The 27,271-nt window shown below is 40.9% G+C and overlaps 1 protein-coding gene across 1 annotated transcript in view; it reads left to right on the top strand.

Moving 5' to 3' along the window:
- ATF7IP2 (activating transcription factor 7 interacting protein 2) overlaps nt 1-9,423 on the top strand; it is a 93,550-nt gene extending 84,127 nt beyond the window's left edge. Inside the window, exons 9-11 of the mRNA XM_056534727.1 lie at nt 1,803-1,860; nt 5,913-6,118; nt 7,937-9,423. Of these exons, the coding sequence (XP_056390702.1) occupies nt 1,803-1,860; nt 5,913-6,118; nt 7,937-8,341 (669 nt within the window). The 3' untranslated portion in view covers nt 8,342-9,423. The remainder of the gene's footprint in view (nt 1-1,802; nt 1,861-5,912; nt 6,119-7,936) is intronic.
- The last annotated feature ends 17,848 nt before the right edge of the window (nt 9,424-27,271 follow it).

Here is a 27,271-nt window from a genome sequence, read left to right as displayed (position 1 = left end):
CATTAACGGCAGGTCCACGGCTGCCGACAGCCGCCGGGTATGAAGCGAGGGCAGCTTCTTCGCTCGTGTCACAGCTGTGCCGTAAATGTACGCTTCTGTGCGCTAAGTGATGCTTTGCAGTGTTGTGCATTTACGGCGCATGTCATTAAGGGGTGTTTGTGTGTTAAAAATAAATAAAGTACAAAAATGTGAAAAATCCCTTCCCTCCAATAAAAATATAAATTGTCACTTTATCCCATTTTACCCTCAAAGTGTAAAAAAAATAAATAAAATGAATTAACATATTTGATATCACCGTGTGCGTAAATGTCCGATCTATCAAAATATAATGTTATTGATATAATGTTATTGATTTTTGCCATATAATATTCCAAAAAATAAAAATTTAAAGTTTCATATATGCAAATGGTGTATCTAAAAAGTACAGATCACGGCGCAAAAAATTAGCCCTCATACCGCCTCTTTTACGGAAAAAAGAAAAGTTATAGGGGGAGATTTATCAAAACCTGTGCAGAGGAAAACTTGCCCAGTTGTCCATAGCAACCAATCAGATTGCGTCTTTCATTTTTCACAGGCCTTCATAAAAGGCCTTCATAAAAATGAAAGCAGCAAGCTGATTGGTTGCTATGGGCAACTGGGCAAGTTTTCCTCTGCACAGGTTTTGATAAATCTCCCCCATAGTCTGTCAATATAGAGGGATTTTAAATGCACTAATTTGGTTAAAAAGTTTGCGTTTTTTTTTTTTTTAAGCGCAACAATAGAAAAGTATGTAATCATGGGTATCATTTTCATCGTAATATATAGAGATAAATGTTCATGTGTGCTCAATCTGATATAATAGACACAGAACTTGATCTGGATGTGATCCCCTGAATACACCCACAGTGATTAAAATATAGACAGTAAATAAATAAGTACCATCTGTTCTCAAGGTTACCATGGGTATCCTTTTAATCGTATTGACCCACAGAATAAAGAACACCTCATTTTTACTGTAAATTATACATCATGAAAACAAAACCTTCAAAAATTGCAGATTTCTGTTCAATTTCCCAACACAAATAGTATTTTTTTTACCCTCCAGTATAGACGAACAAAGCACTGGACACACAGGTTCCGGTCAAGCAGTTTATTGCAGGTGGAAACGCTCAGCAACAATTGTTTCGCTACTCGGAGGTAGCTTTTTCACAGAGGCTGTGAAAAAGCTACCTGCGAGTAGTGAAACAATTGTTGCTGAGCGTTTCCGCCTGCAATAAACTGCTTGACCGGAACCTGTGTGCCCAGTGCTTTGTTCGTCTATACTGGAGAATTGACAAGCTATCCTATGTCTACTGTGAGCACCGGGGGTTAGCCGTGTACATCCGGAGGTTTGGCTGTGAGTCCTTGGTGGATGAAACTTTAAGCGGTGTCGGCTGTTTTTCTTGTACTGGAGTATTTTTTTTATTTTGCCATACATTTTATGGTAAAGTGAGTGATGTTATTACATAGTACAACTGGTCACACAAAAAACAAGCCCTCATACTAGTCTATGGATGAAAATACAAAAGAGTTATGCTTTTTAGAAGGCGAGGAGAAAAAAATGAAAATGCAAAAATAAAATTGGCTGCGTCCTTAAGGCCAAAATGGGCTGTGTCCTTAAGGGGTTAATAGAAGGCTACTGTTATTTTCTGAGCTGATGTGTTTTCCTTGGATCATATCTGCTTTTTTGGTACTGTATGATGGTCAAAATGCTTTATTGCAAAGAAATAAATAACTGAAAATACTTTGATTTCTTAATTTTTTTTTTTTATTTTTTTTTACAGGATAAACCAGTCAAGGCCATTATAGATCTTACAGATGAGGAACAAAAACTTGATAAAGGTACCATCTAGTGCTAATCTGTTTGCAGCCATTATATATCTTCAGATGGTTTATCAGCATTTACATCTGAAGAACCCAAAAGCAAATTCACACATGTTATTGTACAGGCTTTGTACAGATGTCACCCATTTCTGTATAGTGAATAATACCTAGGGAATTTGCAACATATGCATGTTACAGATTGCATGTGCATCATTCCCTTAAAGCTGCATCAATTTATTTTTGTTTGTTTTTATTTAGTTTTTTTTGCATTACGTGTGAAGCGGGTTCTTTAAAAAAAAAAAAAAAAAAAAAAAAAACACTTAAAGGGGTACTCCGCTCCCCAGCTTCCGGAAGTTTATTGTTCCGAACGCTGTGTGTGGGCTTTTGTGTTCAGGGCCGCCCCTAGTGATGTCACGCCTGCCCCCTCATCACAAATAACCCGGCACTGGTTCGAAACCTTTTTGTTGCACTCTAACTTGTCCCTATTTTTTCCAAATTACCATGGAGCAGTAGCCCGGCAGAGAATGCGGGTGCTGCATGGAGATTGCGTGGGGTCCCAGCGGCGATCCCCCTGCGATCAGACAGATGTCTTTGGCTGGAATACCCCTTTAAAGTGTGCCTAAACTTTTAATAAAGCTCTGAAATTTCATAGAGAGAGGTCAGAAATTTTTATCTATGGGGGTCTGGTTGCTAAGAACCCCCCCCCCCCCCCCTTTGTTTTGTGTTGGGTTTCCTCAAAAAACTGAGCTTGTGGTATATGAATTCAGTGACCGTATTACAGACTAGCCCCTTCATCTTAGAGTCCGCACTTGCACTTCCACTGATTTAGGTTGTATTTACATGTACAGAGTTTGTAACTGCAGATTAGAAGCTGTGCTCAATCATTTAGTTTATTGAGATCTGCAGCAGAAAATCCTGCGCATCAAATCTGCGCAGGATACTGTACATGCGAACGTACTCTTAAAGGACATGTGCAGTGATATAAAACTTATCCCCTATCCACAGGATAGGGGATAAGTGTTTGATCGCGGGGGGTCCGAACACTGGGGCCCCCCGAAATCTCCTGCACGGGGCCACGGCTCTGCCGCAGCTCTCCCGTGCAGGAGGCATGCCGGCTGCGGCGTTATGCGACACGCCTCCTCCATGTAGTTCTATGGTAGAAGCGGGGATGCAGCGTTTGTGCCTCCCTGCCTCTCCCAAAGAGCTGTATAGGGAGGGGGCGTATCTCAGTGAGTTCGATGCTATGCGCATTGGCCAGTGCATAGCGCAGTAATTCCGGGGCCCCATTTAGAAGATCACCCCCCGCGATCAAACACTTATTCCCTATCCTGTGGATAGGGGATATGTGTTATATCACTGCAGATGTCCTTTAAACCTTCTGTAATGTCTCTAAAGAAGTTTGTTAAAGTTAGAAAGTACCTACTGTTTTGAAATTTACGTTTTCATACAGGAATTGCATAAAAGCTAATTCCTTCACATCCAGCGTGTGTAGTATAATATAGTGTCTGTACCTGTGTTTCATGGTGGTCTCACAATTCTTTGTGTGACATTACATCACTAGTCAGGTGTTCTGAGGGAGCCTGTCTGCTTCAATGGGTGGAGCACCTGCTGGGTGAGAGGGAGATCATTCTGTAGTGAATTGTAGTTTTTCAACAGCTGGAGGCACCCTGGTGAGAAAACACTGGTCTATTGCATCAAAGGGATCACAGGTGTGTTTTTTTGAGTGGGGTGGATGATGTATGGAAAGGAGAAAAGTGACCTCACACTTACAAACCAAGGATTAAGCCACTAGCCCAGACCTCAGAAGATGCTTGGCTGAGCGAAACATGTCAGGGGGGCTGGTTGTGTTAATATTTTAGTCAAGTATCACCAGAGTACCTTAAAGGGGTACTCCGGTGAAAAACTTTTTTTTTTTTTTTTTTTTTTTTTTTTTAAATCAACTAGTGCCAGAAAGTTAAACAGATTTGTAAATGACTTCTATTAAAAAATCTTAATTCTGCCTGTACTTATTAGCTGCTGAATACTACAGAGGAAATTATCTTTTTGAAACGCATAGCTGTCTGCTGATATCATGACCACAGTGCTCTCTGCTGACATCTCTGTCCATTTTAGGAACTGTCCAGAGCAGCATATGTTTGCTATGGGAATTTTTTCCTACTCTGGACAGTTCCTAAAATGGACAGAGATGTAAGCAGAGAGCACTGTGGTCATGATGTCAGCAGAGAGCACTGTAGTATTCAGCAGCTAATAAGTACAGGAAGCATTAAGATTTTTTAATAGAAGTAATTTACAAATCTGTTTAACTTTGACACCAGTTGATTTAAAAAAGTTTTTCACTGGAGTACCCCTTTAAGAACGCTGGAACACTGGAGTACCCCTTTATGTATGCCCATTTTTATGTAATAATCATTTGGGAATCAACAGCAGCATCATCATTAAATGTCTCCTAGATTTCTCCCGAGATTCCCCCATACAATAGAAGTAACTACCCCGACACATCCGGCGCTCACCCACCATCAAGACCTTGTCATAAGCCGGAGCCTCCTCGTGAGCTGCATCTAAGGTTATGTTTACTGATCACAGCATCTGATATATAAGAGGGTATACAGAGACTCAACTGTTGCCAAAAAGTTAAACAGATTTGTATATGACTTCTATTAAAAGATCTTAATCCTTCCAGTACTTATTAGCTGCTGTGTACTACAGAGGAAATTCTATTCTTTTTGGATTTCTTTTCTGTCTGTCCACAGTGCTCTCTGCTGACACCTCTGTCTATGTCAGGAACTGTCCAGAGCAGGAGAAAATCCCCATAGCAAACCTATGCTGCTCTGGACAGTTCCTGACATGGACAGAGGTGTCAGCAGAGAGCACTGTGGACAGACAGAAAATAAATCCAAAAAGAAAAGAATTTCCTCTGTAGGACACAGCAGCTAATAAGTACTGGAAGGATTAAGATGTTTTAATAGAAGTCATATACAAATCTGTTTAACTTTTTGGCAACGGTTGATTTAAAAAAAAAAAAAAAAAAAAAGTTCCACCGGAGTACCCCTTTAAGCAGGCTGGTGGACTGCAGCTGCCAAGTTGCTAAGACAATATAAGAGGCCGATAGGGTTGTGCAATACAGTGTACAGTTATAAGCACCATTGAGGTATACATAGCCCTCTGGTGATATAGGGAAAAAATCCAATTTTACTGGGATCTTGAGTAATTTGTAGTTTGAGGAAATGAACTCCAACAGGAAAAACCAGTTCACAAAAATATAGCCTTTAGCGTTATGGTAATCTCACAACATAGCCATTTAGCCTCTCTAAGCATGTCCATTACTTTCCTGTAGGTAAGTTCTAAAATCACCTTATGGTGGATAACCCCTTTAAATGGTATTCCTATCGTAAATATGGCTGACATATGTACAGGTACCAGCTTCTGTGTTGTGACTGGGGGTCCACCTAGAGAGTGGAGGGGAAGAATGACTGGAGAAATCGTGCACAGCTCTGTCCATTCTGTTTATTGCCAGTTACAGAAACTACCAAATGGCTGTTTTCATATAAATCCATCTCTTTATGGCATGTCTTGTGGTTATACAATAAAATGGAATCTTCTATGTAATGGCAACCATGTTTTTCTATTGCATTTCTAGCTCCACAGTTTACTAATTCTGTATTGTATTTTCATATGAATTGGAGAAATACCAGACACAGATCCATTGTAGTTTAAAGGCTTAGCTTAGCCCAGTGTTTTCCAACCAAGATCTCTCCAGATGTTGCAAAACTGCAACTCCCAGCATGCCTGGACAGCCTTTGGCTGTCCAGGCATGCTGGGAGTTGTAGTTTTGAAACACCTGGAGGCGCCCTGGTTGGGAAACACTGGCTTAGCCTCTACACCAGTGTTTGGAACCAGCCACAAAAGATTGCTGAACATCTTGATTCCAGCAGTTTCGCAGGTTTTTGACAAACATTGTAACATGGTAAACATAATAAATAAATAAAAAAATAACAAAAAGTTCCTTTATGGATTTTGAGTCTTAGTTAAAATATTGCTGAAATAAAAGATGTAATTTCTGTGTCTTTTAGAAATACACAAGGCTGCTGAAAATGTGATCCCAAATGGTGGCTTGCCTGCATCGTCAGCATCACCAAAAGAGAATGTTAGCACTGAAAAGGTGTTTGGTAAATGCTCCGACAAGAAAGACCTTCCATTGAGCAATGGTAAAGAAGCCTCTCTAAGCTGTGATGCGAATGAAATAAAACAGTCCGTCCCTAGATCTCCTCAAACAGAGGTAAGAGACTATAGTTGAAACCAATGGCATCTTATACAAGTGCATGTAAGAATAGAAAATCAACCAAAGATATTACAGTAATGTTTAAAATCAGTGATAGGTGTGAACATTTTAAGCCTACCCTCAAATCCACCCTTATTTGTTTACCAACGTGTAATAATTGCACCTTTTGAGCAGCCTAGCACTGCTTTCCATAGTGATGACTGCTGATCGAGACAAAGTTATGGATCTCCATGGTAGCAGACTACAGCACAACCCCATATGTAGTCTGATCCTGCAGGCATAATTTTCTTAATTTGTCCCTTCCTCATATATTTGGGAGTAAGGTAGCAGAAAGAAGATTGAGACAGCTGGTACAAAGTATGACCGCAGGATAAGTCTACATATAGGGGGGAGATTTATCAAAACCTGTCCAGTGAAAAAGTTGCTGAGTTGCCCATAGCAACCAATCAAATCGCTTCTCTCATTTTTCAGAGGCCTTTTCAAAAGTGAAAGAATCCATCTTATTGGTTGCTCAGGGCAACTCTGCAGCTTATGGTCTGGACAGATTTTGATAAATCTCCCCTATGGAGTTTGTTTGTAGCCTTACTGTTTTAAGGTGCATGGGTCGAAATACAGTCATGGCCGTAACTGTTTGCACCCCTGAAATTTTTCAAGAAAATGTATTTCTCCCAGAAAAGGATTGCAGTAACACATGTTTTGCTATACACATGTTTATTCCCTTTGTGTGTATTGGAACTAAACCAAAAAAGGAAGGAAAAAAGCAAATTGAACATAATATCACACCAAACTCCAAAAATGGTCTGGACAAAATTATTGGCACCCTTTCAAAATTGTGGGAAAATAAGATTGTTTCAACCATGTGATGCTCCTTTAAACTCACCTGGGGCAAGTAACAGGTGTGGGAAATATAACAAATCACACCTGAAAACTGATACAATGCCAAGACTAAGTGAACTTCTCTCCTTTTTATGTCTGTGTGTGCCAAACTAAGCATGGACAACAGAAAGAGGATCGCACTGTACTGCCCAGTGTCAGAAAGCTGGGTTTGCGTCCGAGATCTTGGGTCTTCCAGCAGGACAATGACCCCAAATATACCTCAAAAAACACCCAGAAATGGATGGCAACAAAGTTCTGGAGAATTCTGCAGTGGGCAGCAATGAGTCCAGATCTAAATCCCATTAAACACCTGTAGAGAGATCTAAGAATTGCTGTTGGGAAAAGGCGCCTTCCAATAAGAGACCTGGAGCAGTTTGCAAAGGAAGAGTGATCCAACATTCCGGCTGAGAGGTGTAAGAAGCTTATTCATGGTTATAGGAAGAGATTGATTTCAGTTATTTTATCCAAAGGTTGTGCAACCAAATATTAAGTTAAGGGTGCCAATAATTTTGTTTGGTGTGACATTAGGTCCAATTTTTTTTTTCCTCCCTTTTTCTGGTTTAGTTCCAATACACACAAAGGGAATAATCATTTGTATAGCAAAACATGTGTTACTGCAATCCTTTTCTTTTTTGTACTTCATTTTTGTAGAAAAACTTTAGTGGTACCAACATTTACAGCCATGACTGTATGAGCTGTAACCATGATGGGATAGGATATTTTTACTTGTATTGAAAGCTGAGCTCTGGTTGCAATAGACAACTAAGTTTTTTCTTTTAGACAGTTTATACTTTTAGGACTACATCTTTATGGCTCCCATTTTGTTTTGGTTGATGCACCTTTTTCCATTAGGAACGCTTATTAAAAAGCCATTTTGTGAAAAAAATATATATTTAAACCACATTCTTAGTCACTCTTTTCTCCTTTTTTTCCCAAAAGAATGTAAATGAGACATTGGCCAAAAAGCTACAAACTTCATCGAACCCTGAACCCGCAGCACTAAAGCCTCCACAAAAGCCTCAGCTTAGACTTGCTCAGGTCCAAAACCCTAAAGGCATTGCCCTGTCATGGAATATCACCAACGTTGATCCCAGCTGTGCACCGGCCACAGCCTATTGCCTTTATGTACACCAGGGAGATCCGAACAACCCCAAGAAACTATGGAAAAAGATAGGTGAAATCAAGGCTTTACCATTACCAATGGCCTGTACGCTTACACAGTTTCTTGAGGACACTACATATTCCTTTGCCATGAGAGCCAAAGATGCCAATGGACGTTTCGGACCACTGTGCGATATACAGTCTACTACATTAAAGACTATAAGCTCTTCCAAGAAATCATAGCTTGTCTATGTTTTACCTCTGTTACCCAAAGTACGAGTTGTTTTCACTCATATTGAGTCATGATAAGTTGTTTTCTTTTATAGTTCTATTTTAAAGCTCCTTTTCTTTGTAGAATCCATTGTTTTACTGCTGGTTTTGAGCTGTACGGTATGAGATCATGCCCAGGAACAGGTTGTCTTTCTCTGTTTGCTTTTATAATGAGTTCAACAATCCACACATTTTTTAAAGGGGTTTTCTGGGGGGGTGGGGGGAGGAAACATTGACAACTTGTCTTTAGGCTAGGCCATTGATGATTGATGAGAGGCAATCCCTGGGACCACCACATGATGGCATATCTGTAATGTTTATCTAGGCACATCTTCTCATCTGTGTTTGTGACTGTGAGAAATACAGCATCAAGCCCAATTTACTTGAATGAGACTAAGGTACAGAACTAAGTTCAGTAGCACATACACACAAGCCACTGAGCCTAGATAAACCTTACTAAGTACGGTAAGGGTATGTTCACACTGAGGAATTCCCGCAAAATTCCGCAAGTAGAATTTCACGCAGTGAGTAGTACCGTCAGTGTGAATGGGTCTTCCGCGAGACCCGTTCACACTGCAGAATTTCACAAAATCCGCCGCTGAAATTGTTCCACGCAAAGAAAGAACATGTTCATTCTTTGTGCGGAATTCCGCAAGTACTGCATAGCCATCAATGGTGCCTTGCAGTCCTACCTCCGAAGTATTTTCGGCAGCGGCCGCCTGATGGAATCTCCGTTAGCGTAATTCTGCAGTGTTAATATACCCTAAGAGTAAACTGCTATGCTGCTCCCCTTTTACTGGGCATCTATATTGTCCCAATATGACACCACTTCTGGTTCTGGACTGCTGCTCTCCATGTCTAAATTATGAGAAAGTGATCTTTGGCCTGCACTGAAACCTGTTTTGTGAATCAGCAAGTCATTTTCCCTTAACTCTATCTGGTAAGAACAGAAGCAGGGCACCCATTTACTTTAAAGTGTACCTAAAAGTTTACATAACTTCTGACATGTCCTAGAGACTGATTTATTGTAGACATGTACGATCAATAATTTCCCCCCCCCCCCCCCCCCCCAAAAAAAACTTTTATTTCAAGCTATGAGCTATAGAAACAGTTAGCCCTTTTGAAGGATTGTCCAGGATTAGAAAAACAGATCTTTTTGTGTTTTTTATTTTTTGGGCCCCAAAAACAGCAGCACTCTTGCCCATGTACTGTGTCCGTATTGCAGCTTAAACGCTTATTTCTATATAAACGAAAACAGCGTCCGCTTACCTTGTTGTGTTTTACATGAGCCACAACATCTCTTTGATCAGATCAATAGCCTCAACAGCTCCGGTGGTGCTGCCTCCAAGAATAGGGCTGGGTTTCCAATCTTCCGATATCAGAAGCTGTAGACTTGGTAGCGAAAAGCCCTGAATTGCTTGCAAAAACCACTGCACACCCTTTACTGGTTACCAGTTAAATGAGCGTCTCTTTTTCCATAAAAAGTATGATTACACGTGATGTGTTTCCAGGTAAAACGTTGCCTCTTCCTCACATGTAACAGAGCATGCTTAATGCAGGAAAAAAAATGCACCAAAATGATGTCATGACAACATAAACCAAAATAAAACTACATTCATAAAAACTCTCCTATAAAATACATGTTGTATCTGTCTCATATACATAATATCTACACTTTATTGCACTTTTACCCTAGATAGGGCATTGAAAAGTAGCAGTTATTTTTAGGACATGTTAGGCTGGGTCCACACTACGTTTTGTCCCATACGGGAGCCCATACGGCAGGGGCGAGCTAAAAGCTCGCGCTCCCGTATGTGACCGTATGCGCTCCCGTATGCCATTCACTTCAATGAGCCGACCGGAGTGAAACGTTCGGTCCGGTCGGCTCATTTTTGCGCCGTATGCGCTTTTACAACCGGAACTAAAACTGTGGTCAACCACGGTTTTAGGTCCGGTTGTAAAAGCGCATACGGCGCAAAAATGAGCCGACCGGACCGAACGTTTCACTCCGGTCGGCTCATTGAAATGAATGACATACGGGAGCGCATACGGTCACATACGGGAGCGCAAGCTTTTAGCTCGCCCCTGCCGTATGCGCTCCCGTATGGGACAAAACGTAGTGTGGACCCAGCCTTAACCTTGTTTTATGGCAATGTTTTATGAATGCAGTTTTATTCCTATTATGATGTCTTTGTCATGGCGTCATTTTGTGGGGCCATTTTTGAACTTTAAAAGGTGTTTTTCCCTGTATTATGCATGCTTATGTTTAATCTAAAGAAGCAATGTTTTACCTGGAAATGTGTGTAGCTATTACCTATGTGTTATTATATTTTATGGAATAAAAGAAAAGCTCATTTAACTGGAAACCAGTATTGGGTGTATAGTGGTTTGTGCTGGCGATCCAGTCCTATTCTCTACCAATTATTACAGGTATTGTAGCTTGTAACTTAGACCTACTTATTTGGATGTCGGTGAGCTTCGATAACAGATGCAACTCATGGACAAGAGTGGTGCTAAATCAGAAGAGGGCAAAAAATCAAACCTTCTAAATGTAGCTTAAGGGTCTAGTCCCATGTACTGTATCCTGCGCATATATAATGCTACAGATTTATAATGTAAACTAAATGACTGAACACAGCTTCAAATCTGCAGCATCAAATATGCTCAGGATACAGTATGTATTAATAGACCCTAAGCGTACATTCATACCTACAGGATCTGTGAATATTCCCTTAGGTCATACCTGAAAGTTCCATTTCTTTACGATCTAAAACGATCGGGCTCAATATATTTTATAATTGACTTTAAGTTTCTTGTAAAGTGTCACATTCATAAACTTTATCTGTACAGTGCCATAGGCAGAATTTTACAGTGTTTTTTTGTTTGTTTTTTTCCATTTTTCTTCCATTACCTGAAGCAAGGATATGTGTAAATATGACTGCTCAAAGGGGTATTCCGGCTGCATTTGGAACATTTAGTTCCGAACACTGTGCGCGTGCTACGGGGGTCGGCCACGCAACCTCGTGACATCACGCCACAACCCCTTAATGCAAGTCTGTCCGGACATGCTGGGAGTTGTAGTTTTGCAACAGCTGGAGGCACACTGGTTGGGAAACACTGGTACAGACAGTGAGGGAGGGGGTAGGATGGCTGAGAATCTGTCTGTTGCACAAGCTTAGTCTCCACTTGGATATAACGGCTCTGCAGAAGAGGTTAATGTGAATTATGGTGTATAATGTGTATATGGAGTAGAGATGTATGTTTACTGATGTATATTTGCAGTATAGTGGTGCTATTTATGATTTAGCTCCACTATGGGTGTATTATGTAGCATTACTGTGTGTGTGGTGTATAGTAGCACCATGCATACTTGTGACATTGCAGTACGTTGTATGTATGCAGTATAGTAGTTTGTCATTTAGCACCATTATGTCTGTACAATATTTGTAAATCAGATTGAAGTACTGCTTCCAAACATATTTATGAAATCCTTGCTCTATTTTACAAATAAAATATAAAAACATAAAGAAATTCAATCCTAAAAAGCCATAATATTTAAACACTTTTCTCCTATACCTATTTCAGGATCAGTATTCCTGTTTGCCGTCAGTGAGTGAAACTTTCTAGTTTACAGTTAGTTGCCTGTACAGCATCCGCTCATAGCTGAGTTATGTAGAATTGCCAGGCCTAGGCAATCCTCTGCGAGGGACACAAAGTAAGGGTACGTTCACACTGGGGAATTCCGCGCAGTGAACATATTATCATCAGTGTAAAGGGGTCTTCCGCGAGACCCGTTCACACTGCGAAATTTCAGCTACAGACAATTCTGCTGCTGAAATTGTTCAGCGCAAAGAAAGAACATGTTCATTCTTTGCGCGGAATTCCGCGAGTACTGCATAGACGTCAATGGTGACGGCGCAGTGCCCCACGGTCCTACCGCCTGACGGAATCACCAATTGCGGAATTCTGCGAGAGGAGATTCTGCAGTGTGAGCATATCCTTAAAGATTTTCAGTGGCGGACGCCTGGCGGAATCCCACGAGCTGAGATTCCGCAGTGTGAGCATATCCTTAAAGGGGTACTTCGGTGGAAACCTTTTTTTTTTTTTTTTTTTTTTTTTATCTGCTGAAGCCATAAAGTTAAACAGATTTGTAAATTACTTCTATTGAAAAATCTTAATCCTTCCAGTACTTATTATCAGCTGTATACTACAGAGGAAATTATTTTCTTTTGAGATTTTTCTGTCATGACCACAGTGCTCTCTGCTGACACCTCTGTCCATGTCAGGAACTGTCCAGAGCAGGAGAAAATCCCCATAGCAAACATATGTTGCGCTGGACAGTTCCTGACATAGAGAGAGGTGTCAGCAGAGAGCACTGTGGTCGTGACAGAAGAGAAATCCCAAAAGAAAATAACTTCCTCTGTAGTATACAGCCGCTAATGAGTACTGGAAGGATTAAGAATTTTTAATAGAAATCATTTACAAATTTGTTTAACTTTCTGGCACCAGTTGATTTAAAAAAAAAAAAGTTTTCCGCCGGAGTAATCCTTTAATGCCAGGATCCAGGCTTGTGATGTTGATGTATTTAGCTCCTGGAGAATTACATAGACAGGATACTCTCAGCTCTGATTTTTTTTTTACCTGCCTTTTGGCTGTCCGGGCATGCTGGGAGTTGTTGTTTTGCAACAGCTGGAGGCACCCTGGTTGGAAAACACTGCGTTCTAGAATGACCTGAAAACTCATTTTAGGCTTGGGCTACACTGCAATGCGCTACAACCAATAATTGTGGAACTTGTTTTGTTACGAGTTGGCTTGCATTGAGGTCAACACTGAAACCATAATAATTGGGTTTTGTATACCTGTCATGTCGTGTTCACATTGACAGTCATTGGATGCAGTGTTGCAATATCTTCTTAATGCTGTATTGCCCTGGCCTCAGTGGGAAAATAGGTCTAGTACAGTATGATAAAGGTTATGACATTTTTTTTTTTTCATCCTTGATCCGTGGTCACAGACAGAATTAAAGGAGTCCAGTGTAGGATACCTGCGATATTGTATGGTAAATGTATATTTTTAGACACACGAACTACCCTAGTTTATGTAGCAAACTTACACTGAAGCTCTTTATATTCATTGAATCCAAGTGGGTCTGATGACCAATACTAATAGGACCTTGGATCCTATGTTTGTCCGGGCAGAAAACGCATGGTAAGGCCAGGACTTGTAAATAGGGCCACCTGAATAGGACCTAACTACTTGAAGTGCCTTCCTGCAGTGCGAGCCTATTGACCAGATCAGTCACAAAACATGTGCCACCTGTGCCTAGACTTAGCTACCATATTGAGAAAGTGAACTATTCCGATTTCCTTTAAAAAGTACATGAACTCGGGAAAGAATGGAGATGGTGTATGATGAATGAAATGGTTAAATAATTTTATGTACAGTTTTTTTATGAACAGCCAGAGGATACAATGTAGATCAAATATTCAGCTCTATCCAACAAGTGAAGGGTTGTTTAAAAAGGTACCAACCTATTGTTTTTTTTTTTTGTACATTTTGATCATTCTGTACCCTTTCTTTTTGATGTTTGTATCTGGATTTTTATTGTACATTAAATTTCACAGGGTATTGCTTATTTAAAGGGAATCTGTCGACTATAGTTCATGTTCCCAACTGCTGACACTGATAGATAGCTGTTAGGGCAAGGAGACACATGGTACCTTTCATTTGTGGCAGAGGGTGCACAAGCTTTAGGAGGCTTGACTCTGTCCCAAGGACATTAAAGATAAGTGTACAAGAAAGCAGCCATCCATATAACGGGAGTCAATTTTGTGTAGTTAGTCACACACCAATCAGGTGCAATGTTTCTATCCTATAATTTGGATGTTTCCCAAGCCTAAAGAAAGATCCAAATTGTAGGATCGCAACGTTGCACCTTACTGGATGTGCAAATAAATGCACAAAAATGATTCATGTTATGGAGTGGCGCTTCCTTGTACATTTATCTTGGTACCTTTCATATTTCTCTCTGTGCTTCCAAAATATAGAAAAATAGAAGGCATTCCCAAGCTCCTTAAGTGCTGAGGGCTGGAACGTCTCCTGTTCCTGACTGATTGGCCATCAGGGCTCTGCCTCCAAATATTGTTCCTGTGCTGTGCTTGCACATTGGGGGAGATTTATCAAAACCTGTGCAGGTGCCCATAGTAACCAATCAGATTGCTTCTTTTTATTTTTTTTAAAGAAAAAGAAAAGAAGCAATTTGGTTGCTATTGGCAACTGGTAAACGTTTCCTTTGCACAGGTACTGATAAATCTCCCCCATTGTGTGCAGATGTGAGATCACATATCTGACTGTCAGCAGTGACTGGAACATGAGTTGCTGCTGACAGATTGCTTTTAAGATTTTTACCCCTCCCCCTATCTGCTTATGTATTAGCAATAACAGATCAACTGAGCAAATACATTTCGAGACCACAGGTCAGTAAATTATACACTGATCAGGTTGGCTATGATTAAAAACATTCTAAAAAATTTCCTGAAAACGTATCCAGCAACATACATATGTCCTCCAACATCAGAAATCTACAGAACCTGGTATCCTTCGGCTTTATGTTGATCTTCACCACGCATGCTCTTTTGTCTGCCTCTAGTTGTCTTCACTGTGGTTCCACAATCCAGCGAGAGTCTCTAGTTCTCCTCTCTGTCCTCTATGCAACTGGGGATGTAGTAGTCCTCCACTGTTTCTTAACAATTCAGCTGGAGTCTGTAGTTATCAGGGTTTTTTTTTTTTTCCGTTTGTTTATGGCGGCATGCAGCTTTTATGTATTTTTTTTTTTTTTTGGAATGCTTGCGATTTACCTTTTTATTCTGTAACAAATAAAGCACTTGTGTATTGATGCATATGGTATTGCACTGTTTGGAGGCCATTGTATGTACATAATGGTAATGAAGGTGCACGTGAACTTGTGGAGACACAGTGGAAGACAACTACACATCCCAGCCAGATAGTGAATAGAAATGATAGTGAGTGTGGTGGGAATTCTACCCTTGACTCCATGAGATCACAAAAAGTGGTGGGATAACAGGTTCTGGGTATTTCAGATATTGAGGAACAGATGTATGTTATTGGTGAGTCCTACTTCTGGATATGTTGTTAGAACATTCTTTAATGGGATACTCTAAGGGGGGGGGATTTTTTTTATTTATTTATTTTTTTTAAATCAACTGGTGCCAGAAAGGTAAACAGATTTATAAATTGCTTCTGTATGCCCACAGGAAGTTTTCTTTTCGAATTTCTTTTCTGTTTTACCACAGTGCTGGACAGTTCCTGACATGGACAGAGGTGTCAGCAGAGAGCATTGTGGTCAGACTGAAAATAAATTCAAAAAGAAAATAACTTTGTGGAGTGTACAGCAGCTGATAAGTACTGGAAGGATTAAGATTTTTAAATAGAAGTAATTTACAAATCTGTTTAACTTTCTGGCAACAGTTGATTTAAAAAAAAAAAAAGGAATGTTTTTCACCAGAGTACCCCTTTAAGGGTTCATTCACACAAGTGTATTTTGTTTAAAAAGTTTGAAAGGGGCGGGCTCTCCGCTGGTTGTCCACAGCTGAATCTCCGCTATGGAAAATCAGCTGCAGACCCTATTGACTTCAATGGGGTCTGGGGGTCTGTGGCACACTTTCCACAGAGGAAATTCCCCTTCTGAAAATTAGCTGTGGAGAAACCCGCTACTTTTTTAAACTCCTTTGAAACTAAATAAGCTTGTTTATTTAACCTAAACCTCATTGAGCATAGCAGACAACATACCGGTAACATATCTGTCCCTTGGTTATGCTGCCCTCAGTGACAGCAGCGTGTTCTTGTTAAGTACAGCTTTCAAATGACATTTTACATATTTGTTGTTTTCATACATTAAACTATACATTGCATTTTTGTAAAATTTGTGTTTCAGATTTTTTTTTTCTATGTCAATAAAGCCCAGTATGTGGGATCCCTTGGCATGCTTTATTATATGCATATCTGTATTATGTTCATCTGTATACTGATGTATTGATTAGACTTGCACTGTTTTTTTAACTAAAGACTTGTGTTCATCCCGGTCAGCCGATTACCTATGTAGTGTTGATCCAGATAAAGGCAAAAAAACATGGTTAGCTAGAAGCAGCTAAGTTTCCTTTCCAAATCATCTTCATGATCCAGTAACTAAGGCCTCATGCACTGAGTATATTACCATGGCTTTTATCAAAAGTAAGGAAAACCTAAAATCCAAAAAATTTACATCAAATCCATGTGATTTTTTTTAAATACCATTGTAGTAGTGCTTTGGAAATATGCACCAAATACATTTTGAAGAGAATACGGCATATATTTGATGTGGTTATTAATAGTTACATAGTTAGTATGGTTGAAAAAAGACATACGTCCATCAAGTCCCACCAGGGAATTGAAGTGAAGGGTGTAAGGGGATAAGGGGAAGGGATGTAGTTTTATAATTCTGCATAAGCATTAATGTTATTTTGTTCCAGGAATGTATCTAACCCTGTTTTAAAGCTGTTAATTGTTCCTGCTGTGACCAGTTCTTGAGGTAGACCGTTCCATAAATTCACAGTCCTCACGGTAAAGAAGGCGTGTCGCCCCTTTAGACTAAACCTTTTCTTCTCCATATGGAGGGAGTGCCCCCTCGTCCTTTGGGGGGGTTTAACCTGGAACAGTTTTTATCCATATTTTTTGTATGGGCCATTTATATACTTATATACGTTTATCATATCTCTTCTCAAGACTAAACAATTGTAACTCCTTTAATCGCTCCTCATAGCTAAGATGTTCCATGCCCCATATTAGTTTAGTTGCACGTCTCTGCACCCTTTCCAACTCCGCAGTGTCCCTTTTATGGACTTGTGACCAAAACTGAACAGCATATTCCAGGTGAGGCCGTACCAATGCTTTATAAAGGGGGAGTATTATGTCCCTGTCCCTTGAGTCCATGCCTCTTTTGATACATGACAATATCTTGCCGGCTTTGGAAGCAGCAGCCTGACATTGCATGCTATTCTGTAGTCTGTGATCTACAAGTACACCCAGATCCTTCTCTACCAGTGACTCTGACAGTTTAATCCCCACTAAGACATACGATGCATGCAGGTTATTAGTACCCAGATGCATAACTTTACATTTATCCACATTGAACCTCATTTGCCAAGTGGAGGCCCAGACACTTAGTCTATCCAAGTCATCTTGTAACTTATGCACATCCTCTATAGACTGTACTGTGCTATAAAGCTTGGTGTCATCTGCAAAGATAGAAACAGCCAATAACAACCTACAAGGGGTGACCCCCTTATGGGGACAACCCTCACTTGAACCCTCCCTATAAAATATTTATTTTATTAGTATTGATTAAAATATGTGACCCCAAAGAAAAAGTTAAAATCTGCAGTGGAAGGGGAATGTATATGATCAAGTGTGAAGGAATTCACACACTAGAGGGTGTCCGGGGCAGCTGCGCATGTATTCAACTCCACTCTGTGGACCACTGGTGATTCCAGTGTCCACTGGTGCTCAGCTGTCCCTCACTCCTTTGTTCCTAAAGATCCCCTGTGCCATGCTAACTAAAACTCTGACCGTAGGCCTCCCCGACGTTTCGGTGACTAATCACCTTTGTCAAGGGTTGCGAGACTACTGTGCTTCCAAACGCCCGACAGTAAGCACAGTAGCCTTGCAATCCACACAATTGCACTTGGGGTTGAGCACCTGGTATCACCTTGAGACTACGTTGTTTTGTTTTTTTGTACAATCCATGAGCCAGTGTTCAATCCAGTTACAAACTAAAGTTTCCAAGCACAAAGACCTTAACTTACCTGGCAGACGTCTGTGAGGGACAGTATCAAACGCTTTGGCAAAATCCAGAAACACTATATCCACAGCCATTCCTCTGTCAAGGCTTCTACTCACCTCTTCATAAAAGCAAATTAGATTGGTTTGACAACTTCTATTCTTAGTAAACCCATGCTGGCTATCACTTATAATACAATTATCCCCTATGTATTCCTGTATGTAATCCCGTATAAGTCCTTCAAACAATTTACCCACAATGCACGTTAGACTTACCGGTCTATAATTGCCTGGCGAAGACCTAGAGCCCTTCTTGAAGATTGGTACCACATTAGCCTTGCGCCAGTCCCTTGGCACAATACCAGACACCAGAGAATCTCTAAATATCATGAACAGTTATTACAGTTATTACAGGGTACAGTTATTACTGAACTTACCTCTCTAAGAACTCTTGGGTGTAGTCCATCCGGCCCTGGAGATTTGCTTACATTTACTTTACTTAACTTACCTTGTACCATCTCTACATTAAGCCAGTTCTGTACATTACATGATGTGTTACCAGCACTGACCTGGCCAATGTCAGCTCCTTTTTCCATAGTGTATACAGAACTAAAGAACCCATTCAGTAGCTCCGCCTTCTCTTGATTGCCTGTGACAACCTCCCCATTATCATTATTAAGGGGTCCTACATGCTCTGTCCTTGTTTTTTTTGTATTTATATATCTAAAAAAATATTTAGGATTAGTTTTGCTTTCTTTGGCCACCTGTCTCTCATTTTGAATTTTTGCTGTGTTTATTACATTTTTACATATTTTATTAAGCTCCTTGTACTGTTTAAATGTTATCGCTGACCCATCAGATTTGAATTTTTTGAAGGCTATTTTTTTTGTTGTTTATTGCTCTTTTAACATAATTTGTCAGCCATGTAGGATTTAGTTTTAATCGTTTATATTTGTTCCCCTTTGGTATATATTTAGCTGTATAGTTATTTAGAGTTGATTTAAAGATGTCCCATTTACCTTCTGTATCAGTATTTGACAACACCTCCCCCCAGTCTATGTCCTGTAGTGCAGCTCTCAGCCCAGGGAAGTTTGCCTTTTTAAAGTTATATGTTTTTGCCTTCCCCGTCTGTCTTTGTTTTCTACATTTTAAGTCAAAAGTAACTATATTGTGGTCGCTATTACCAAGGTTTTCCCGCACAGTTACATTACCAACCAGCTCTGCATTGTTGGAAATGATCAGATCCAACAAGGCATCACTTCTTGTTGGGTCCTCCACAAACTGGCCCATAAAATTATCCTGCAATAAATTTAGGAATTTTCTCCCCTTTGTAGTTTTAGCCAGCCCCCGGCCCCAATCTATATCTGGATAGTTAAAATCTCCCATTATTACCTGTACTTGCCCAGGCGGCCCTCTCTATTTGTTTATGCAGCCGAACTTCTATCGCTTCAGTGATATTAGGGGGTCTGTAGATTACACCAAATATAATTTTTTCAGTATTTCCCTCCTTTTGTAATTCTACCCACAGTGATTCCATATCCTTAGAATCATCACACACTATGGCATCGTTCACACTGACTTTCATACCACTTCTTACATACAGACAGACTCCACCACCTTTTCTGTTCATTCTATCCTTGCGAAACAATGTAAACCCCTGCAGATTAACAGCCCAATCATGCGAGGAGTCCAGCCATGTCTCAGTGACCCCAACTATATCAATATGTTCCTCCAGTATCAAGGCCTCAAGCTCCCCCATTTTATTTGCTAGGCTTCTGGCATTTTTGAACATACACTTTACATTTCCATTAAGTTTTACACATATAGTCTCACTAATGGGATTTTCAGAGTTATTGGGGTTAATGTTATTTTTTGAGTTATAAGGGCTAATTGTACTATTTAAGTTATTGGGGCTAATGGGATTTTTTGAGTTATTGGGTCTAACGTTATTATTTGTTATTGGGACTAATGGAATTTTTTGAATTATTGGGATTACAATTTTTCGGGCTACATTTATTTTTACGGCTGGTTTGTAACCCATGGATCTCCTTATCCACTGCTCTTAACCTCCCCCCACAGGAATCCTCTCCACCCACCATTATGTCCTGACCCCTCTCTAACCTATCCATCCCACGGTCTGCTTTCTTTGCTTTATTATCCTCCCCCCACTCACCTAGTTTAAATACTCAGCCACCCCTTCCAGGATTCTCTCCCCCAGCACAGCGGACCCCCTTCCATTCAGGTGCGAAACACGCTCTAGCAGCGTAGAGGCAGGACTGAGCCAGGTGGTCCCTTCAGTCGAAGCCGCCCCCCCCCCCCCTCAATCAGACATTTATCCTGCAGATAGGGGATACATTTCTTAGCACTGGGCATCATTTTTAAGGATAAAAATACACTAGTACTTGCTGCTACTTTATAACTACTACCACTCTTCTAAACACCTTGCACTGCGTTACTGAAAGGGACATGTCTCTACAGAGTAAGGGTGCATGCACACTACGTTTCTTAAGATACGGGACCATATACGGCTGGGGAGAGGGGGGCGGAGAGGCGGGGCAACCGCAGGCTGCCATATGCGGTCCCTTGTCTAATGTATTTCAGTGAACGACCGGAGTGAAACGCTGCCTCCGGTCGGCTCCGTTTTGCCCCATATACGGTTTCCAGACTGGACCTAAAAACGCTGTTGACTACATTTGTAGGTCCGGTCGGGAAACCGTATACGGGCCAAAACGGAGCCGACCGGAGGCAGCGTTTCACTCCGGTCGCTCACTGAAATACATTAGATACGGGACTGCATATGGCAGCCAGCGGTTGCCCCGCCTCTCCGCCCCCTCTCCCCAGCCATATATGGTCCCGTATCTAATGAAACGTAGTGTGCATGCACCCTAAGCCTACCTCAATGAATAAACTGCTTAATCTTCATGCTTAGATTTTCCTCACCTCAAAAACCTTTATTCCTTTTTTGGGGAATTTGCTGTTTCCAATATTAAAGGGGTACGCCGGTGGAAAACTTTTTTTTTTTTTTTTTTATCAACTGGTGCCAGAAAGTTAGACAGATTTTTAAATTACTTCTGTTAAAAAAAAAATCTTAATCCTTTCAGTACTTATTAGCTGCTGAATTCTACAGAGGAAATTATTTTCTTTTTGGAACACAGATCTCTCTGCTGACATCATGACCACAGTGCTCTCTGCTGACATCTCTGTCCATTTTAGGAACTGTCCAGAGCAGCATATGTTTGCTATGGGGATTTTCTCCTACTCTGGACACTTCTTAAAATGGACAGAGATGTCAGCAGAGAGCACTGTGCTCCAAAAAGAAAATAGTTTCCTATGTAGTATTCAGCAGCTAATAAGTACGCGGGAGGATTAAGATTTTTTAATAGAAGTAATTTACAAGTCTGTTAAACTTTCTGGCACCAGTTGATATAAAAAAAACTGTTTTCCACTGGACTACCCCTTTAAATAGGAAGGGACTAGTTTATCAACAATACTCCGTGGCTTCTATAAATCATCCTGGGGCCCATTTTGGTAACAGAAATACGGGAGAGAGGGATTATCTCCACACCCATATTTTTTTTTCCCCACCCTTAACAATTCTTACTACCCCTTAAAAATTAAAAAATAATGATGTAACACTTTCAGCTTAAATGTTTTTACTATTTTACCTTTCATTGCACAATTTTAATTCTTGACTCAAAAGAGTGACTCAATAGTGGTAAAACTAAAGGTGGACTCTGCCCCTGACCATCTGACCATGCCTGATCGCACGCAATCTCTGGGCTGGCACCCTGGCGTACCAATCTTTTTTGTTCAGGTGTCTGTGGTCGTGATGTCACACTATGCCCTCTCCATTCATGTCTATAGGAGGGGGTGTGACTGCTGTGGTCGCTCGCAATGCCCTCTTCCATAGACATGAATGGAGGGGGCGTGACGTGTCACCATGACCACGGCTTCCCGGACCCAATATGAGGTGCAGAGCTCGGCAGGAAGTAGCTCTTTACCTCCCTCAGCCCCATACTCAGTTCTCTCTTCACCCCTCCCTCAGGAGGAGAGAAGGGACGTAAATTTTGACAGCTGTAAAAATCTACATCCCTCAGGAGGAGGAAGCAAGAATGCACCTCACATCGGCATTCTAAAAAAAAATAAAAGATGATCAGAATGCCGGGGTGCCGGCCTGGAGATTTCACGATCAGACATCTTATCCCCTATCCCTTGGATAGGGGATAAGATGTCCAGGGTCAGAGTACCCCTTTAAAGTTGCAATTTTCTGTCTATGTTTACACACGGTATTTTTTTTTTTTTTTTGAACCGTTAATGGCTGAAAAAATTGACCAAAAGCAACAAAAAAAAGGCTAAAAAGACACTACGCATGAACATAAAGAAAAGCTGAAAATTTGGCCTAAAATACTGTGTGAATGTAGCCTGAGGTTTTAATTTTTTTTTTTAGTTTTTGTGTATTCACACTTTGAGTTTACAATCCAAATTATAATTCTGCAAAAGTGCAAATCTGCAAAACTGAAATGCATAAGAATTAACCTCATTGTCATTTATGAGGGCTAATCCTTATCCTTTCTGCCCAAGATAGGTGACATGCCAAGGCATATTATTTATGGCTGGAAAAAGTTCTTCTAAGGGAACGTTCACACACACGGATTTTCGCAGCGTATTTAGCTGCGAAACTGCTGGTGAAGGCCCGCTCTATGCTGTCTTTACATGTGCCTGCTGGTAGCGGCAATACGCCGCTACCGGAAGAGACAGTGCAGCCATGTGCGCGGCCGCTCTCCCTTCTCTGAGCTAGGCAGAGAGCTCCCGCGATGTGCGAGTATACTGCGACTCGCTCATCGCAGTGTGTCTGCTGGTTGCGGCGTATTGCCACTACGAGCAGGCACATGTAAAGCCAGCATAGGGCAGGCCTTCACCAGCGGATTTGTAGCGTGAACGTACCCTAAAGCTCCTTCTGCTCCTCCTTGCAGTGACATACTGTATAAGCAGGAAGCCCAGTACAAATCAGGAAAAGAAGTGATAATGCCTACCATTGTGCATCTCTGCTTGGTATAAACTGCAGTATAGGCTGCACAAAAAGCTCCTCTTTACAGGTTGTACCTGGACATAGAGGAAAAAAGGAGACCAAAGGAGGTGCCTCATGCATTACCACTTAAAACAGTTGGCAAAAGTGTGAAGGAAGCCATTACGGGGCGCAAGTCGCCCTTATGTAGTGGTTGCTCACCTAGAGCGAAAGGATAATTCGCATGCCAACCCAGCATGTGGGTTACCAATCAGAAAAGACAGAACTTCTGCGAAGCCCAGGTTCCAAGAGACGGAGAAATCCAATCCTGATGCAAGTCAGTGTAGGAGTAAGAAAATAACCCTTAAAAAGGCACTGCTGGTTCCAGTAAGAAGTTGAAGCCAAACACTGGAGTGGTTTATTAGGTAAAAAACAATAAACGTTACAAGAATGACATGTTTCGGGGGAGGCACCCCCATCCTCAGATCGGTATGGGTATAGCAAGTACAGACAGTGTATAAATATGTTTGAAATTGGTGCCAATACACAAAGGGGTGGAGCCAATGGGTGACATCACAAAGTACATTACACAACCTGTGAATAAAATACAATCAAAATACAGATGAAAACCAAAGAGAGGTCAGGTTCTATATATTCCTATTGAGTTATTGTGTAAATATTCACCATGACTATATGTAATGTGCAGCAATGTGATGCCGCACCAGGACCAATGACATCCGGTCTCCAGATGTCAACATCCTGTGCAGCGCACAGCAGAGGATGCTGACAGCGCTGGAGCCGGTGTTAAGGACGCATTGCCAAGCAGAGGCGTCCACGTGGCAGGAGGTAACCAATCACAGACAGAGTGACGATACCAATGCCGGCGCTCCTGTCAGTGATGACACAGTGGCTCCCGATCATAGGGTGCGATCAGATACACAGTAAAGTATGTGCGGACATATAGAATATATAGATATGTTGAATGTATGTGTTCTATAGGAGTGTTAGGTACTGCCAGCACTGGGGTAAATGCGCATCGGGTATAAATGTGCATCAGGAGGATTAATGCAGTGGTGGCGATGCCTCAACGTGCAAGGCAGCGCTAAACTAGAGCACATCTGGTGGGTATATGCGATGTAAGGGGTTAGCTGCCTAATGCAACACAAGTAGAATAAACAATATATATATATATATATATAAACTTGTTATATAAAAAATATATAAAAGACCTGTATATAAAAGCACGCAGAGGGGAATAAACAAGCGAGGCCCATTAAAAATTGCATTCTATCATCTCATTGAGGCCCTGTGGGGATCGGGTGTACAGGGTATGTATCCAATAGTTCTCCCACCTCCTCAATGTGTTAAATCTTTGGGAAATGTCTTTTGTAATTTGCTCGATCAGAAAGGCTTTTAACAAACTAAAATTCCCAGAATGATGTTCATGCATGTGGCGGGAAACACTGTGCAGGGTAAATCCGTGGACCGTGTTATTTCGATGTTTGTTGAGGAGCTCTCGAAAACAGCGTATCGTCCTCCTAACATAATGTAACCTACACGGACACTGAAGCAAGTATACCACATACTGGGATCCACAGTTATGACGTGTCTGAATAGGTTATGATACCTTAGTGTCCTGTGAATTAAATTCTTTACATTTATGTACGATATGAGGGCAACATTTGCATCTTGGTAAACTACATTTGAAATTACCTGTTTTGGCTAAAAAGTTTGATGTCGTGGCGATAGTGGATTGGACTTCAATTTGCTGGGGGCAACCAGGTTTAAGAGGGTGCATCCCCTGCAAAAGGGAAGTGGGGTTTTGGGAGGGAGGAAAGTGCTCAAATGGGGGTCCTTCAATAGAATGGCCCAATGCTTGTTGAGCACCTTTCTAATACTGCTGTGGATGGGGTGAGTAGCACAGGGTTTGGGAGCCAGACAGTCTTTTTGTGTAAGGGCTAACACTTTATTAAAAGAGGAGTGCACCAGGGGGGCAGGATAGCCCTTGCCCTTGAACCGTGCTTTTAAGGTGTTGCTCTGGGTCCTAAAATCCTCCTCCCTGGTGCAATTCCTACGGATTCTTTTGACTTGTCCGAATGGGACATTGCACAGCCACTTTTTGTAGTGAGCACTATTGAAGTTCAGGTAGCTATTAACCTGTTTGAAAAAGGTTTTGGTATATAATCTGTTACCCTCATCATGTGAGACAATCACATCTAGAAACTCTGCATGGTTGTTATAGATGGATTGTGTGAACTGTAATGACCAGTTGTAGGTGTTCAGGTCTGTAAGAAATGTGTTCAAATCTTCCCTATTCCCCTTCCAGATGAAAAATATATCATCAATATAGCGATGATAATAAATAGTTAGAAAAGAGGGGGTGGGGGTTGAGGCATCGCCACCACTGCATTAATCCTCCTGATGCACATTGATACCCGATGCGCATTTCCCCCCCAGTGCTGGCAGTACCTAACACTCCTATATTCCTCTCTGCGTGCTTTTATATACAGGTCTATATATACACACACTTTTTTTTTCCTATTTTCCACAATTTATGTGCTTATATTCATGTGTCCCCTTTCCATCTATACGGACATGCTATGCACCCAATGTGCTCTCCATGGACATATATATATATATATATGTATATATATATATATATATATATATATATATACCCCGTGTTGATTCACTATGCGACCTTTCGCTACTAAAATTATTTATCTATTTATTATTATTTATACACCATATATATTGAAAACATTTTTTTTATATATATGTTTCTCTGCTGATGCCTACATGCATTTTATTTCTGCTCTATTTTTATTTCTGCTGTATTATTATGCTTCCTACATGCTGCTTTTTAATCCCTGATAACATGTTTTTATGCCATTGCTTATATGCATCATCATCCTCTGCTGTATGATTATTTTCAGCATTTTTCCAATATATATACCCTCATTCTCTTTATCAATCCACTATATATTCCTTAATTTTATTCCTGCTATATACTCAGGCTGTCAGTTCATGCTATCATGTAATATGAGTTATATGGTTTATTCTACTTGTGTTGCATTAGGCAGCTAACCCCTTACATCGCATATACCCACCAGATGTGCTCTAGTTTAGCGCTGCCTTGCACGTTGAGGCATCGCCACCACTGCATTAATCCTCCTGATGCACATTTATACCCGATGCGCATTTACCCCAGTGCTGGCAGTACCTAACACTCCTATAGAACACATACATTCAACATATCTATATATTCTATACGTCCGCACATACTTTACTGTGTATCTGATCACACCCTGTGATCGGGAGCCACTGTGTCATCACTGACAGGAGCGCCGGCGTTCGTTCCGTCACTCTGTCTGTGATTGGTTACCTCCTGTCACGTGGACGCCTCCGCTTGGCAACGCGTCCTTAACACCGGCTCCAGCGCTGTCAGCATCTTCCGCTGTGCGCTGCACAGGATGTTGACATCTGGAGACCGGATGTCATTGGTCCTGGTGCGGCATCACATCGCTGCACATTACATATAGTCATGGTGAATATTTACACAATAACTCAATAGGAGTATATAGAACCTGACCTCTCTTTGGTTTTCATCTGCATTTATGTATTTTGATTGTACTTTATTCACAGGTTGTGTAATGTACTTTGTGATGTCACCCATTGGCTCCACCCCCTTTGTGTATTGGCACCAATTTCAAACATATTTATTCACTGTCTGTACTTGCTATACCCATACCGATCTGAGGAAGGGGGTGCCTCCCCCGAAACATGTCATTCTTGTAACTATTGTTTTTCACCTAATAAACCACTCCAGCTTCTTACTGGAACCAGCGCCACCTTTTTACAGGTTATTTTCTTATTCCTACAATCATTACAGGTTACAATTATACGGTTTCAAATAGCTTTGCTTTTATTTTTTTTTTTTATTTTTATTTTTTGGGGGGGGGGATGTTGCAGCAATTTCATGGTGTTTTTCCAAGTTTATTTTTCGTTGCAGCCGGATGTTACTAAGTAGGCATTACTCACTAGGAAGTGTTTTTTTTTACCTT

This window comes from Hyla sarda, chromosome 8 (assembly GCF_029499605.1).
Source record: "Hyla sarda isolate aHylSar1 chromosome 8, aHylSar1.hap1, whole genome shotgun sequence".
Lineage (NCBI taxonomy): Eukaryota > Metazoa > Chordata > Amphibia > Anura > Hylidae > Hyla > Hyla sarda.
This window is presented reverse-complemented; position numbering and strand designations above follow the sequence as displayed.